The sequence below is a fragment of the Podarcis pityusensis genome (genome assembly GCF_964106645.2).
Source record: "Podarcis pityusensis genome assembly, chromosome: 10".
Taxonomy (NCBI): Eukaryota; Metazoa; Chordata; class Lepidosauria; order Squamata; family Lacertidae; genus Podarcis; species Podarcis pityusensis.
Window position 1 is genome coordinate 58,456,073 of NC_138035.1, and position 15,861 is coordinate 58,471,933.

Below are 15,861 nucleotides of genomic sequence, written 5' to 3' on the forward strand. Positions count from 1 at the left end.
CATCAAGTCCTTTTGCTGATTGTACTCTCCAAATATTACCTGGAATAAGTGGATCGTACAATTAGAAGATGTTCAGTGGATAAGTAGGCTTTGTCAGGACTGATTATGGAGCATTAATTATAAACTGGTTGCACATTCTGAACCTCCCCAGTTCACCCTCCTGCTAATCTAGAAAAGACTCATCTTGAGTTTATAAAAACATATATATTAGAGGGGGTTTTTTAGGCTGGAGAAACATCAGTTGCACGGTTTACACATACTTTAAACACACTGAGTGCAAACATATTATTAGACTGCAAACCTATTCTCCCTTGTAACCAAATAGTGCCTTGGTTATCGAATCTTAATAAAAAACTTTTGGCTTCACATGTTATCCTCTAATGGACAAGAATCTTAATCAGAGTATAAAACTTGACTCTGGTCTGAATTCATTTAAGGTAAGATTCCAAACTAAAGGTAATGGAGGGATAACTGCAGCATCTCTGGTCAGCGGAAAACATGAAAAAATTGCACAGATTAACTGTACAATACGCAAGTTAGCCCCGTCCCTTTCGCCATTCAGATTGTCTCTGGTGGTGGTACCCCGAGAACAACTTCTGAAACATTTTAACATTCAGACAGGATGGCAAGTGAGAACATAGGATGCTGCCATGGTCCATGTAGCTCAGTATTCTCTCAGTACTGGCTCTTAGCAGCTCTCCAGAGTTATAGAAAGCCTCTCCTCCTTACAGCGGGGAGGAGTTGTGAGCAGGAGCCATTTCCCGTGTTGGCAGGGGGCGTTCCAGCCCCTGCCCAGCTGGCCTGGCTGCCGCGCCACGCCCCCATGTAGCCAACCAATCAGGTGGAGGCTTGGGGGTAGGGTTTTGCCGCTCAAATGTGGCCGCAGCAGCACTTCCCTTTCATTCCACTGCTGGTTTTCGACGGTCCAACCTTCTGAAGAGAAGGGTTTGGCAAGGCTCCCATAGCCCTATGGCCATTGAAAAATCCAGGAAACTCTTAAATTGTGTGGTGGCACGCAAATTGCGCTATATGTATGGCCATGTGATTCTGCATGCTGACATCCAGTTCAGTGAGTTGTCTTTGTTTTGAGATGATGGTGTTCACCTTTCGGATCTTGGCAATGATATTTGGCTGGCCGACATCATCAGAAGCCTTAGGGATTGGTTGCAGCTGTGAGGGTATTGGCAGTGAGCCTCTTTAGGCTCGGGTGGCGGTTAGGCATTGGAATATGTTTGTGTATTGGAGGCCAGGGTGTAGCCATCGCCTACCCCTCCACTTTATGGGTATTCCGGTAAAGGTGGTCGTGGATCCTGTCCGATGCCCTTGCTGGTGGCTGGGTCCATGGCATGACCCCCGGTGACATCAGGGGGAGCTTTCAGTTGTATTTGCATCAACAGGCTCCTCCCACTGGTGGTTAACCCTTGTTAGACTCACCCCCTCCCTGAGGGGGTGGAGTCACGCTCTGTTGTTTGATGCAATGCCTAAGCCAATACCTCTCATATGCTGTAATCAATAAAGTTGTGGCCTTTTTTAGCCCATTAACCTAATATACTGTGTCCATGTGTCTTTCTTATCCCCAAGCCGGTGGCGGGTCCTTGAATCACAAAGAGGACACTCCCGATTCCTACGTAGAGATATCAGGGACTGGACATGGCAATGCAGATGCTCTACCGCTGTGCCCTTCCCAAGCTTGTGATATACTTTTGACTGTGTTGTTGTTGTTTAGTTGTTTAGTCATGTCCGACTCTTTGTGACCCCATGGACCAGAGCACGCCAGGCACTTCTGTCTTCTACTGCTTGCCACAGCTTGGTCAAACTCATGCTGGTAGCTTCGAGAACACTGTCCAACCATCTTGTCCTCTGTCGTCCCCTTCTCCTTGTGCCCTCCATCTTTCCCAACATCAGGGTCTTTTCCAGGGAGTCTTCTCTTCTCATGAGGTGGCCAAAGTATTGGAACCTCAGCTTCATGATCTGTCCTTCCAGTGAGCACTCAGGGCTGATTTCCTTCAGAATGGATCGGTTTGATCTTCTTGCAGTCCATGGGACTCTCAAGAGTCTCCTCCAGAACCATAATTCAAAAGCATCCATTCTTCGGCGATCAGCCTTCTTTATGGTCCAGCTCTCACTTCCATACATCACTACTGGGAAAACCATAGCTTTAACTATACAGACCTTTGTTGGCAAGGTGATGTCTCTGCTTTTTAAGATGCTGTCTAGGTTTGTCATTGACTGTACGTTTGACTGTAGTTACTACTAAAGTAGCGGGTTGCCTGCCCCCATAAAACATCAGTAAAACCAACCAAGCTTCTATTTTGCCTGTTTTTAAAAAAGATGGTGCCTACTTTGGGGCACAGTTACCCCACCATGTGGAGCACACATTTCTTGTGAATAACCATCCCAGTGCAACACTTACTGTGGTCTCGATGCTTCGGCTTGATCTGTCTGGAGTTTCTCTCCTCCCTCCACTTCCATCGTGCAGTAAACAATGCGGTTGGGAGCAAGCGACTTCAAGCCTTGGACTTCTGCTATAACAATCTGAACAAGGAAAACAAGACACAGTAAATGAACATCAACCGTTCAAAACAAAAGCAGTACACATGTAAACCACATTATCATAAAGGATAAAAAAGGATGGGTCTGTAAAAATGCTAACTTTATACATCGGGCATCGAGAAGCAGGCCTATGTGTGCAGATAATCCTACATTCTAAGCGGTGCTCTGGAATAAAACAGCAGCAACAAACATACACAGCATACGTGGTTGTGTGTACTGTGATCTGTACCAGACTGGGTCCGCACTTGGTGCCTATCAGGTACGGTTTGACAGTTATCCTTCTAGGATGAAGCCCAATCCAACGATTGATCAGAACTGTGAACACCGATAGCACAAGAATATCTGTTTGGTGGATGCAAGGATCTGAAGATCAAGGCTATGTCTACAATCCTGAAAGATGCATTTAATCTAATGTAATCTAGTGGTGACCACGTGGCCTAATGGATAAGGCATCTGACTTCAGATCAGAAGATTGAGGGTTCGAGTCCCTTCGTGGTCAATACGTTGGGACGCGGGTGGCGCTGTGGGTAAAACCGCAGAGCCTAGGACTTGCTGATCAGAAGGTCGGCGGTTCAAATCCCCATGACGGGGTGAGCTCCCGTTGCTCAGTCCCTGCTCCTGCCAACCTAGCAGTTCGAAAGCACGTCAAAGTGCAAGTAGATAAATAGCTACCGCTCCAGCAGGAAGGTAAACGGTGTTTCGTGTGCTGCTCTGGTTCGCCAGCAGCGGCTTAGTCATGCTGGCCACATGACCCAGAAGCTGTACGCTGGCTCCCTTGGCCAATAAAGCGAGATGAGCGCCGCAACCCCAGAGTCGGTCACGACTGGACCTAATGGTCAGGGATACCTTTACCTTTACCTTTAATCTAGTGGTATGCAAACGAGAACACCAACAACACCCTGAAGTTGTTGTTATATTATTGAACAGTGCAGCGAGCATACAAAATTGTATTCTGAGCTTCTTTTGTGCAAAGTGCTTTTAAGCTACCAAACTAGGACAAAACAAGTATTTTCCATTTTAAGATGCAAACTCTATAGCACTTGTGCAGAAAAACACAAAACACAACAATAGAGTTTCAAGATCTAAAGCCAAAAGGCAATTTAATATATAAAAAACACTTTATGGCTTCCATAGTGGGTTGCTCTGAGTGTGTAGTTCACCTTTAACAACAAAAACTAGTTTATCAATTGTGCACATATTGTTACTCAAAAACATTTTAGGAGTGGATTAAAAAAATGTGAAGTTTTGAAGCTAATCTCCCTTTTCATAACTTGATGCAATCCTTCAACACCAGTGATTTCCTTGAATAAAAAATTGAAAAACTAGTTAGACTTAACACTAGGGTTCTGAGAAATACTTGTGCTGTTAATGAACTTCAGGGATATGAATGGGTGCACATGAAGAACCTCTTATGATATACAAGTTTATTGATAGAAATGTGTCAAAGTACCCAAGGGAACATCTTTGGATCCAGCCTGGAGTACTGTGTCCAGTTCTGGGCACCACAGTTCAAGAAGGACACTGACAAACTGGAACGTGTCCAGAGGAGGGCAACCAAAATGGTCCAAGGCCTGGAAACGATGCCTTATGAGGAACGGCTAAGGGAGCTGGGCATGTTTAGCCTGGAGAAGAGGAGGTTAAGGGGTGATATGATAGCCATGTTCAAATATATAGAATCATAGAATCATAGAGTTGGAAGAGACCACAAGGGCCATCGAGTCCAACCCCCTGCCAAGCAGGAAACACCATCAGAGCACTCCTGACATATGGTTGTCAAGCCTCTGCTTAAAGACCTCCAAAGAAGGAGACTCCACCACACGCCTTGGCAGCAAATTCCACTGTCGAACAGCTCTTACTGTCAGGAAGTTCTTCCTAATGTTTAGGTGGAATCTTCTTTCTTGTAGTTTGGATCCATTGCTCCGTGTCTGCTTCTCTGGAGCAGCAGAAAACAACCTTTCTCCCTCCTCTATGTGACATCCTTTTATATATTTGAACATGGCTATCATATCACCCCTTAACCTCCTCTTCTCCAGGCTAAACATGCCCAGCTCCCTTAGCCGTTCCTCATAAGGCATCGTTGCCAGGCCTTTGACCATTTTGGTTGCCCTCCTCTGGACACGTTCCAGTTTGTCAGTGTCCTTCTTGAACTGTGGTGCCCAGAACTGGACACAGTACTCCAGGTGAGGTCTGACCAGAGCAGAATACAGTGGCACTATTACTTCCCTTGATCTAGATGCTATACTCCTATTGATGCAGCCCAGAATTGCATTGGCTTTTTTAGCTGCCGCGTCACACTGTTGGCTCATGTCAAGTTTGTGGTCAACCAAGACTCCTAGATCCTTTTCACATGTACTGCTCTCAAGCCAGGTGTCCCCCATCTTGTATTTGTGCCTCTCATTTTTTTTGCCCAAGTGCAATACTTTACATTTCTCCCTGTTAAAATTCATCTTGTTTGTTTTGGCCCAGTTCTCTAATCTGTCAAGGTCGTTTTGAAGTCTGAGCCTGTCCTCTGGGGTGTTAGCCACCCCTCCCAGTTTGGTGTCATCTGCAAATTTGATCAGGATGCCCTTGAGTCCATCATCCAAGGCGTTGATAAAGATGTTGAATAAGACCAGGCCCAAGACAGAACCCTGTGGCACCCCACTAGTCACTCTTCTCCAGGATGAAGAGGAACCATTGATGAGCACCCTTTGGGTTTGGTCAGTCAGCCAGTTACAAATCCACTGAGTGGTAGCATAGTCAAGACCGCATTTTACCAGCTTCTTTACAAGAATATCATGAGGCACCTTGTCAAATGCCTTGCTGAAATCAAGGTAGGCTACATCCACTGCGTTCCCTTCATCTACCAGGCTTGTAATTCTGTCAAAAAATGAGATCAGGTTAGTCTGACATGACTTATTTTTCAGAAATCCATGCTGACTATTGGTGATCACAGCATTCCTTTCTAGGTGCTCATAGACTGTTTGCTTAATGATCTGTTCCAGAATCTTCCCTCGTATTGATGTCAGACTGACTGGGCGGTAATTATTTGGGTCCTCTCTTTTCCCCTTTTTGAAAATAGGGACAACATTTGCCCTCCTCCAGTCTGCCGGGACTTCGCCTGTTCTCCAAGAATTCTCAAAGATGACTGCCAGTGGTTCTGAGATCACATCTGCCAGTTCTTTTAATACTCTTGGATGCAGTTCATCTGGCCCTGGAGACTTGAATACATCTAAACTAGCCAAGTATTCTTGTACTATCTCCTTAGTTATTCTGGGCTGTGTTTACTTTGCTGAATCATTTGCTTCAAATTCTTCAGGTCAGGCATTGTTTTCTTTATTGGAGAAGACTGAGGCAAAGAAGGCATTGAGGAGTTCAGCCCTTTCTGTGTCCCCTGTTTGCATTTCACCATCTTCTCCTCTGAGTGACCCCACTGTTTCTTTGTTCTTCCTTTTGCTACGAACATACCCATAAAAGCCTTTTTTGTTGCTTTTAACCTCTCTAGCAAGCCTGAGTTCATTCTGTGCTTTAGCTTTTCTGACTTTGTGTCTACACGTGTTGGCTACTTGTTTGAATCCTCTTTGGTGGTTTCCCCCCTTTTCCATTTTTTGTACACATCCATTTTTAATCTTAACTCAGTTAAAAGTTCTTTAGATAGCCACCCTGGCTTCTTTAGGCACCTTCCATGTTTCCGTCTCATTGGTATTGCCTGACGTTGTGCTTTTACTATCTCCCTCTTAACAAACTCCCAGCCATCATGAACTCCCTTTCCTTTTAGTATTACTGTCCATGGGATCTCACCCAGCACTTCCCTAAGTTTTATGAAGTCGGCTTTCTTAAAGTCAAGAAATTGAGTCCTAGTATGCTTGGCTGCTCCTTTCCACTGTATAGTAAACATAGAGGATGTCACATAGAGGAGGGAGAAAGGTTGCTTTCTGCTGCTCCAGAGAAGCGGACACGGAGCAATGGATCCAAACTACAAGAAAGAAGATTCCACCTAAACATTAGGAAGAACTTCCTGACAGTAAGAGCTGTTCGACAGTGGAATTTGCTGCCAAGGCGTGTGGTGGAGTCTCCTTCTTTGGAGGTCTTTAAGCAGAGGCTTGACAACCATATGTCAGGAGTGCTCTGATGGTGTTTCCTGCTTGGCAGGGGGTTGGACTCGATGGCCCTTGTGGTCTCTTCCAACTCTATGATTCTATGATTCTATGATTCTGCTACCAGTGAAGAGGTTGAGTGCTTGACACAAACTTATGCGGATATGACCATGTTTAATTTTATTTTAGCGTGTATCACTGAGATACAGTCATTACCCTAAGACCACATAAGCTACTTTCAACTAGCAGTCATTCACAACAAGGACTTGTTTTACCAGCAAAGCAAGACTGAAACTAATTAAGTCAATGTCAAAAGCAAATTAAACCTACGGACTATGGCATCTGTATAATCCCTATTGGTTTTGGGAAGATTTGCTTCCATGAACTTTTTGATTAATCATACCGAGCCCGGACTGAATATCCCTCCATATTTTTGCAGGACCATTCAACCTCCACTGAAAGTGGGGAAAATATTTGCTGACTATTTGAGGGGATGAAATTCTAGGGCATTTTTGTGCAGGGTGCGAGTATTCTTCATTCTTACCTTAATACAGAGGTAGGCAACAGTTTGTTTTCAGTACAACTCCCAGCATTCTTGACCACTAGCAATGCTGACTGGGGCTGATGGGAGTTATGGTCCAGAACATCTACAGAGCACTTTGTTGGCTACCCCGCCTTAATATGAGGTGGCCTAGAGCTTGTTTTTGCTTTTGCTTCTTTTTACTGGAGGAAAAGCCATGCTGTAGCACCATTCCCTATTACAGGAAGGAAGCAAGCCTGTTCCTGTCAGTCAAGGCTTTTTCCTCAGTCAAAAATACCTTACATATTAAGGTAAGAACCAACCAGAACCTCAACCCACCCAAAATCTTATGTGTTAGACCCAGGTTTGGGAAACCCTTCACTCCAGATGTTTTTTGGACTACAATTCCCATCATCCCTGACCACTGGTCCTGCTAGCTTGGGATGATGGGAGTTGTAGTCCAAAAACAGCTGAAGGCCCAAGTTTGGGAAACGCCGTCTTAGTGTCTTAGCTTGAATCAAGAACCCAAAACTTTGGTAGGCATTTTCACTCCACTTCAACTTACCTCTGTGATACTTTGGGCCCAACACCAGATTTTCCTTTATTTTATTTTTTAAAAAATGATATTTATTCAAAGTTTCATCAGTACATAGAAAATCCCCACCCCTAACCCAAAAGAGAAAGAAGAAAAAAAAGAAAAAGAAAAAAAGAAAAAAAAATACAAATCTCAGATTACAACTTTTCATTTGCTTAATTCTTGAACCTCCTCACACCTCCTTTTTGTATTCTAGTTTAATTCGTTATTTCAGCAAATTCTTCCCATATTTCTCAATTTTAATTTAAATAATTAATCTTCACAATCTATCTTATTTATTAATCAACATAACCTTTCCCTCTTTTAATATAATCTGTTATTCAATTTGCCTTAATCTCTTTAACCTTATATTGTCTTAAAAATCTTAAAATTTCAAAATCACATCACATTCATACATTTCTCCTTAAAATCATTTCTACTAAAACCAATTTAGTTCCTTTCCAGCATATTCCCTCAAATTTCATTAATATTACACTAATTCCAAAATTAACACAAGAATTTCTATGATTTTCATCCAACGTCCCATCTTCCTGGTTTCGGTCATATCAGTCCTTTCTGTCCGTTACATAGTCCATCAATCTGGTGTTCTGATGTCCGAGGCCCTTAAATCTGTTCTAGGCCCCTTCTGCAATTTTTTTTGTTCTTGTTTGTGCTTACGCAGTTCTTTGTCTATTGTTGGTCTCTGGGGGAGTGGGTCTCCGGAGGGTTCCATCCAGTAATAATTTCCATTTTTCTTCATCAAATTGTCCCCTTCCCCCCAGTCCCACTCCCAATCTTCATCTTTGTAGTCCAAAAAGTATGTATCCAGAAGATAGTTATTCACCTGTTTCACAGTCACACTGGAGTTAAAAGCTTCCTTGACTTCAAATACTTCCCAGCACTCTCCAAAATCAATCTTCCAACGCAGTAGCTTTTGTTCCTGCAGAACTTTGGGTCTTTCCATTTGTGTTGTGTGAGAGATAGCTACTGCCTCTTCCTTCTCTATCTGCCCTTGGACTTGCCTTGTCAAGCCAGGTTCCTGAGTTGATTGCTCTGTAGCTTCTTTATTCTTATTCCCTGTTAAATCATATTCGCTGGCCACAGCACTCATAAAATCCAGTTTTTCATTCATCAGGCTCATTTTCTCGTGCAGCTGCTCCAGCAAAACATTAGTCCTGCCAAGGGCAGACACCAAACCTTCCTGCCAATACATTTCTGTTCAAGAACAAGGTCAAACGGCTGTTCCCACGATCCAAATCTCACATATGCAAGCTGCGACCGCAAACTGACAGGCTCCCTCTAGGGGACACAATTTCTATTTGTATCCATTTATTTTTTTTAAAGTATCCAACAAAGGAAATTACTTTCAATTTCAGGTCCTTTCAATTTCAAATACTTTGTTTCTTTAAAGAGCAAAAATGCAGAAGGTAGCGCTGAAGTTAATTTGTTTCTTTTTTTTTTTTTAGCTATCTGTCAAAAGTACTCCACTTTCAATCAATGGACGTCTCAAGCAGTATCTGTCCCGACACCCCGTCCCCAGGTTTGGGACGGTGGAAACTTACATTCCTTTTCTCACTTCCTGCAGGATTAAACTGTCAAATCCCCCCCCCTCCTGCTTCCAAGGGGGTTTTGTTGGTTATGGGTGCAGGAAATTTCCAACTTTAAAAGAACTTTTCGGGCTATTAGGTTGCAAGATCTTTGCTTCAAGCTGTATACAAGGACGGGAGGCAGACTTCCTGTTTACACCTTCCCGCTTCGTGCCTAATTTCATAAATTTGAAAATTTCTTAGTCCGATTCTCCGTTTTTACTCACGGGTACTTGATTTAGAGTCCAAATGTCATCAGGAAAAAGTCAGCGCTCTCCGGCGATGGCTGCGCGGCTTCCCTCCATGGAAATAGCAATCAGTTCGCAGCACCGCGCTGCTCAACCCGCTTCACTCCGGAGCCCCGAAAATGGGTTTCCTCGTGAATAGGGGAGGCGCTTTTGGTGCTCTGCTGAACCCCACATTCCCAGGCTTCCTCCGCCTGGGATTTCTAGCGGGCCCCCGCCTTCGCCGCGGCGGGAAGACCCAGTTTCCACGGAGCCCGTTCCTCCAGTCGGAGGAACTCCGCCATTCACCGATGGCGCTGACCCGGAAGTTTCTGGTTTCTCTTCAGATCGTATAAATCTTTCGCCTTTTACCAACACCAGATTTTCCTTTAAGGCTTGTTTTCAATTTTGGGATTGAATAAGGTACAGTAGCCAAAAACCAAAATGGCACTGCTCACAGAGAGGAAGAACTACAGTGGTACCTCAAGTTAAGTACTTAATTCGTTCTGGAGGTCCGTTCTTAACCTGAAACTGTTCTTAACCTGAAGCACCACTTTAGCTAATGGGGCCTCCTGCTGCTGCCGCGCTACCAGAGCACAATTTCTGTTCTCATCCTGAAGCAAAGTTCTTAACCCGAGGTACTATTTCTGGGTTAGTGGAGCCTGTAACCTGAAGCGTATGTAACCCGAGGTACCACTGTGTTTGCCTTTTCATGCATTCACTCTGCAAAAGGCTTCAGTAGCATGGTGGAAGAACAACATGAACCACAAAATACACCACCACAAAATGGGCTAGGTGCAAAGTGGACTCTTAGCCCAACTGCCCAAAGCTCCAGTTTCACTACTCTACTGTAGGTCTGCCTCTGGATGGATGTAAGAATTGGGGGGCTCTGCTTTTGCATTTGCTACAGCAGTTCCCAGTGCTGAAGAGCCAAGCGGCCTCCTGAATTAAATAGCTTGTCTTTTTCCGGAGTAGCAACTGCTAACTAATACCTGGCTATGCATGTGATTTTCCATTACATGCACTTCTCCGAAGCCTAACAAGTGTCTGATGTTATTCGGACAAAGCTTCTCCTCCTCCCCCCCTCCCCACCCCCGCTTCTTTTTAACAGAAATGTGCACGTTGAGTGGGCCAACTTGCATACGCGTTTCCCAGAGTGGAAAGTGGCACATCATTGTTACAGTCTGACATCTAAGAAATTGGAAGAAAAGAACAAACAAAACATCTAAGACAATTCTCTCTCTCTCTCTCTCTCTCTCGGGAACAGTTACATCTTACTCACAGTTTTGGGGGAAACTTCACAGACATTTTAGCTCATTTACCGCAGATAAAGCTGCTATCAGCTTCAGTTCACATGAATAAATAGGATGAACTATGCCTTGTCAGTTTTGGAAAGATCATTGGATTAGGCAACTCCCAATACTACTTAACCAGTCTGGAATTACATGGACAAGGTGCCATGCAGGAACAGAGAAGATAGTTCTGAGGAACACAATTTTAAAACTAGAGTCTACAATATTCACTAGAGCACTCCCAATTGGCTATTTTACATAATTACTTAACTTGTTTTTCTGAGGCAGGTGAATGTATTTTAGAACTAAAATACAGAGGAGCCTCAGTTTTTGAGCATCTAAGATTTTTCGAACGCCGAAATCCCGGAAGTAATTGCTTCCGTTTTAGAACGCTCCTTGGAAGTCAAATGGCTTCCGCTGTGTGTTTTTCATTTTTCTCAATGCAATTTGCCAACCGCCCATTGCGCCTCGGTTTTTGAATGTTTCGGAAGTTGAACGGTCTTCTGTAACAGATTACGTTCAAAAACTAAGGTTCCACTGTATTGCCTACCCCCAATTTTTAAAAATACAGTGCTAAAAGAATACTGACCAGAAAAGCAGATTTATTAATTTTTTTAAATGACTTCACTTTTCATTTAAACACTACTGCACAAATATTTCAATTTTGTTAAACACACACACACACACACACACACACACACGTATTTAGGACAACTTAAAACTGGTTAAGCAAAACACACAGATAAAATGGTGTTGACAGGATACGTAATAGTCAACATGTGCAGAAGTAGACAAGTGGAAATAGGCCCAGAGTCCACTGCTATCCCCAGAAACAGTGAAGGAGGGGGTCTCAGAAGCATCACCATTATCCAAAAACCTGCCCAAAGGGGCAGTTGCATGGAAGATCTTAGCATATTGTTCTGGAAGCAAATTGACATATTTTATGTTTCTCTGGGTGTGAACTGAAGCATGTCTTCCATTTTATTCCAGAGTACTAAATAATACAGTCTAGGTAGCAAAGGTTTGGGGAACACCGGCTTAATAAGACTATGTACATTCACATTTGTAGCACAAATGAAAATCTAGCAGAAGGATCCTATTTCTAAAGGACTTCTGGCTTTCTCTTCACACAACAAAGCTACGTTATGATCATTTCTCCCCTTTTAATTAGAGCGAGCATTTGTCTCCTAAACCATTCTTCCTTATTAACAAAAGAAAGATTTTGATAGTCCTAAGATACAAAAACAAACCAAAACCCCACTATGCTCTTCTTGGCTTACAGACGGTTTTTGTGTTGCCTCTCTCAATTCAGACCGGTCAGAAACCAAAGCTCGTAATTATGGAAAAGCTACCCCTACAACCGCTTTAAACAATTTTGATTCAAAGGGCAGTAAATAAAATCCTCTCATAACACAGCCAGCTTGTGAAGCTATCGCCCCATGCCCCCTTGCAATGATGCTGCCATCTGTGGTGGGAATGTCTGGGAAATAACAATGCCGTCTCCTTATGAAACATTACCATGGTGCCCATCAGAACTTAATCCCTGATAGGACAGCAGTTTTGATACACTCTGCCTAGCAACTTCTGACACTCTGATATACCGTACTTTCCCGTCTATTAGATGCCTCCATGTATTAGACCCCCCCCCCCATTTTGGGGGACTCAATTTTAAGAAAATGAGGGGAGATGGCCCAAAGCAGCCGGGGGCAGGAAACACTCCCTAGATCTTTTCCTGCACGCAGATAGGGAGTGTTTCCCTCATGCAGCAGCATGAAGGAAGTTGCACTCCAGCCAGCCAGCACCCCCAGATCGCTCCCCACTCACTGCGGCATTGGGAGAAGCTGTGCACCACCAGCCAGTGCCAGCCAGCGCCCCCAGATCACTCCCCACACCCAGCAGCATCTCCCCCCATGCCACTATCCATGTATTAGGACGACCCCAGTTTTTTGATATGATTTTTGTGTCAAAAAACCTCGTCCAATACAAGGAAAAATATGGCAAATGATATATATATATATATATATATATATATATATATATATATATATATATATAATTGATGAACAGTAAAAGTGGATTCCTCTCTGCAAATTAATATAGGGATGCTGCAGAAAGGCTTGTGTTTCCTTTAAAAGATTATGTCCCACAAAGCGTGTTCTCATTAAAGAGAGAGCACGTGTTGCGGATGGGGCCAGACAAAACATCCTCAGTTGCCAGCCAGGCTGTTGCAAGGGAATTGAATTGATTGGTGACTGTTGTTACTGGGGTAAATTTGATGTTGCCAAGTAAGGGGTGGAGTCAGAGGTTATTTATACTGGGTCCACAGCTTGTTCCTTTCTCTTTCGCTGTGGACACCGGATCACATGGAGCACTTGGACTGTCTGGAGGACAGTGATGCAATCTTCTCATTGTCTGGTTACATTTCTTTATTTCCCCCTTCTTTTAATCCTCTCTAGTCCCTTAAATAATTTAATTCCCTCTTTTTCCTGTTTGATTTCCCACCCCACCCCTTACCCTGTCCTGTGAGAAGATTCTCCCTGTATCTGTGGCTTGCCTTTCCAATAGGGAGAGAGCCCCATTAGGGGCTTTCTTTCGCAAAAAGGTTTCCCCCATTTCTCCTGTTGTAAATTGTGGGGCTAGTCAGGGCTGTTCCCAGCTTAGCTGGAATCACTTTCGTTTATAGTATCCCCGAAGGTTGGCTTTATTTTGAGTGTGTGCAGTGCTGTTGGCCAAAATTTAATCTAGCCTTGGACAGGAGCACTATTTTGAGTTCCTTTAATATTGCTAGGAGACTCAGATTCTCAAGAGCAGAAGCAGGGAGGCCTAGTCGGCCTGCACACAACTTCCAAGCCTAAGTCTGCTACAGGTACCAGTTAATTGTTAAGTCTCTGACACGTGATTCATTCTCTCTATGTATCTGCTTGCAGGCCCAGTTGCTGCTAAGGTATATCTGAGGCAGACAGAGGGTGCCAGAGGCTCTCTGTGCCTCCAGTGACTATGAGCCCGCTGTATATGCTCTTGAACTATGCTGTTTCTGAACAAGTTTATTTTCTCCAAGTTTGTTTTGCCCTGATAGTGGCGACTGCCATTTTAGAGACGAGCCATTGTGGCTTAGTGGCTAAAGTGTAGGACTAGGACCTGGGAGACAGGGTTCATATCCCCCTCTTAGTCATTGTTGTAAAAAACCAAAACAAACTGCTCCTTTTGGGCTATTCTGTTGCTGGGTAGTTCGGCCCATTTGTGATAAAAGAATTTTGGGTTTCTTGAAGGGGTGCTTCCCTCTAAAAGGGCAAGCAGGGGTACCTGGACAAGCTGTGGGCTACCTCAACTCTGCTATTTCACTGGAAATATTTATGCCTGGCCTAGCAGGTGATCCTAGGGCTTTGCCCTAGAATTCAATGGCCTGGAAGCGTTTCCGGCCTGAATAGTGTCCCCATGTGGTCCATGAAGCATTGGTTTCACTGGGTCAGCGCATAGTGCCGGTAATGCCTAGGTTGCAGGATTGGTCCCTGTATGGGACAGCTGCATGCTCCCCCATTCCTCTACCTGGACACTTAGGTCCTTTTGGTGGTTACCTCACTGCGAGGGATGTAACGGGCGCCACGTTTGCAATATGCAAGCGGGAGAAAGCACCTTTGCATGCCCGCATTGCAGTTTGCTCTGTGCGTTGCAGGGCACGGTGCTGCACGGGCTGCAATTGCATTGCATTGCGTGAGAGATTTGCAGTTGCATTGCATGGAGGGTGTGTGCATTGCATAGAGGGTGTGTGTGCATTGCACGGAGTGTGTAGTTGCATTGTACGAAGTGTGTTGTTGCATTGCACGGAGTGTGTGTGCATTGCATGGAGGGTGTAGTTGCATTGCACAGAGTGTGTTTTTTGCATTGCACGGAGTGTGTGTGCATTACACGGAGTGTGTAGTTGCATTGAACGGAGGGTGTGTGCAGTGCACGGAGTGTGTAGTTGCATTGCACAGAGTGTGTAGTTGCATTGCATGGAGTGTAGTTGCATTGCATGGAGTGTAGTTGCATTGCATGGGGTGTAGTTGCATTGCATGGAGTGTAGTTGCATTGCATGGAGTGTAGTTGCATTGCATGGGGTGTAGTTGCATTGCATGGAGTGTGTGTGCATTGCACGGAGTGTCTAGTTGCATTGAACGGAGTGTGTAGTTGCATTGCATGGAGTGTAGTTGCATTGCATGGAGTGTGTGTGCATTGCACGGAGTGTCTAGTTGCATTGAACGGAGTGTGTAGTTGCATTGCACAGAGTGTGGTTTTTGCATTGCACGGAGTGTATAGTTGCATTGCATGGAGTGTGTGTGCACTGCATGGAGTGTGTTTTTGCATTACACAGAGTGTGTGTCTGAAAAGGAAGCTGGCTCGGCGGCAGCTTTGTCGGGACTTCTTTAGGGGTTCTGGCCAGCGTCGGCCCTGTAAATTTACATATCATGATGGCAGCACAAGATGCCCCCTGCCCAAGCGGGGGGCTGGAAGCTGGCAAGCAATAGCTCAATACCTTTTGCCCATATTCCCATTTTATTTAGGGATCCAGTTGGATATCATTGCTAAAACATACCACTTGCCTATGGAGAAGCTGTCTGCCTTGAAGGAAGTTATTTTGTAATACTTCCTCTGTAGCAAGTGATGCTTCATCAGATCCGATCTTGCTGGGTCACTTAATTAATCATGCAATGGTTGCAATTGCGAAATGAATGCAATAGTCGTTCGCCATGGCAGGATACCTTGAACCCGCACAGGGATTTCAGGTTCATGCTGCTGCTGCTGGATCTTTGCCCTTTGGTTGTTATTTCAAGGGCTGCTGGTGTGCAAAGCCATGGCCTCAAGCCCAGTGTGGTGAGGCAATCATGTGACCTAACTTTCTTGAGTTTTCCCCATTGTAGTAGCAGTTCACATGTGGCCCGAGGAGTCCAGTGACCATCGGATCTGCTTTTGGCCTGATAACCAGGTAGTGGTGAGCGTCTTGGCAAAACAGTCCTCACGCTCCAGCAGAGTCTCCGCCCCTCCGCTCACGTTTTCGA

At 44.5% G+C, this 15,861-nt stretch overlaps 1 protein-coding gene across 13 annotated transcripts in view; it reads right to left on the bottom strand.

Annotated features, from left to right (window-relative positions):
• CADPS2 (calcium dependent secretion activator 2) overlaps positions 1-15,861 on the bottom strand; it is a 370,823-nt gene that overhangs the window by 216,510 nt on the left and 138,452 nt on the right. For all 13 annotated transcript variants that reach the window (XM_081023462.1, XM_081023461.1, XM_081023471.1 and 10 more), the window contains exon 6: positions 2,414-2,535. In XM_081023462.1, coding sequence (XP_080879588.1) covers positions 2,414-2,535 — 122 coding nt within the window. The remainder of the gene's footprint in view (positions 1-2,413; positions 2,536-15,861) is intronic.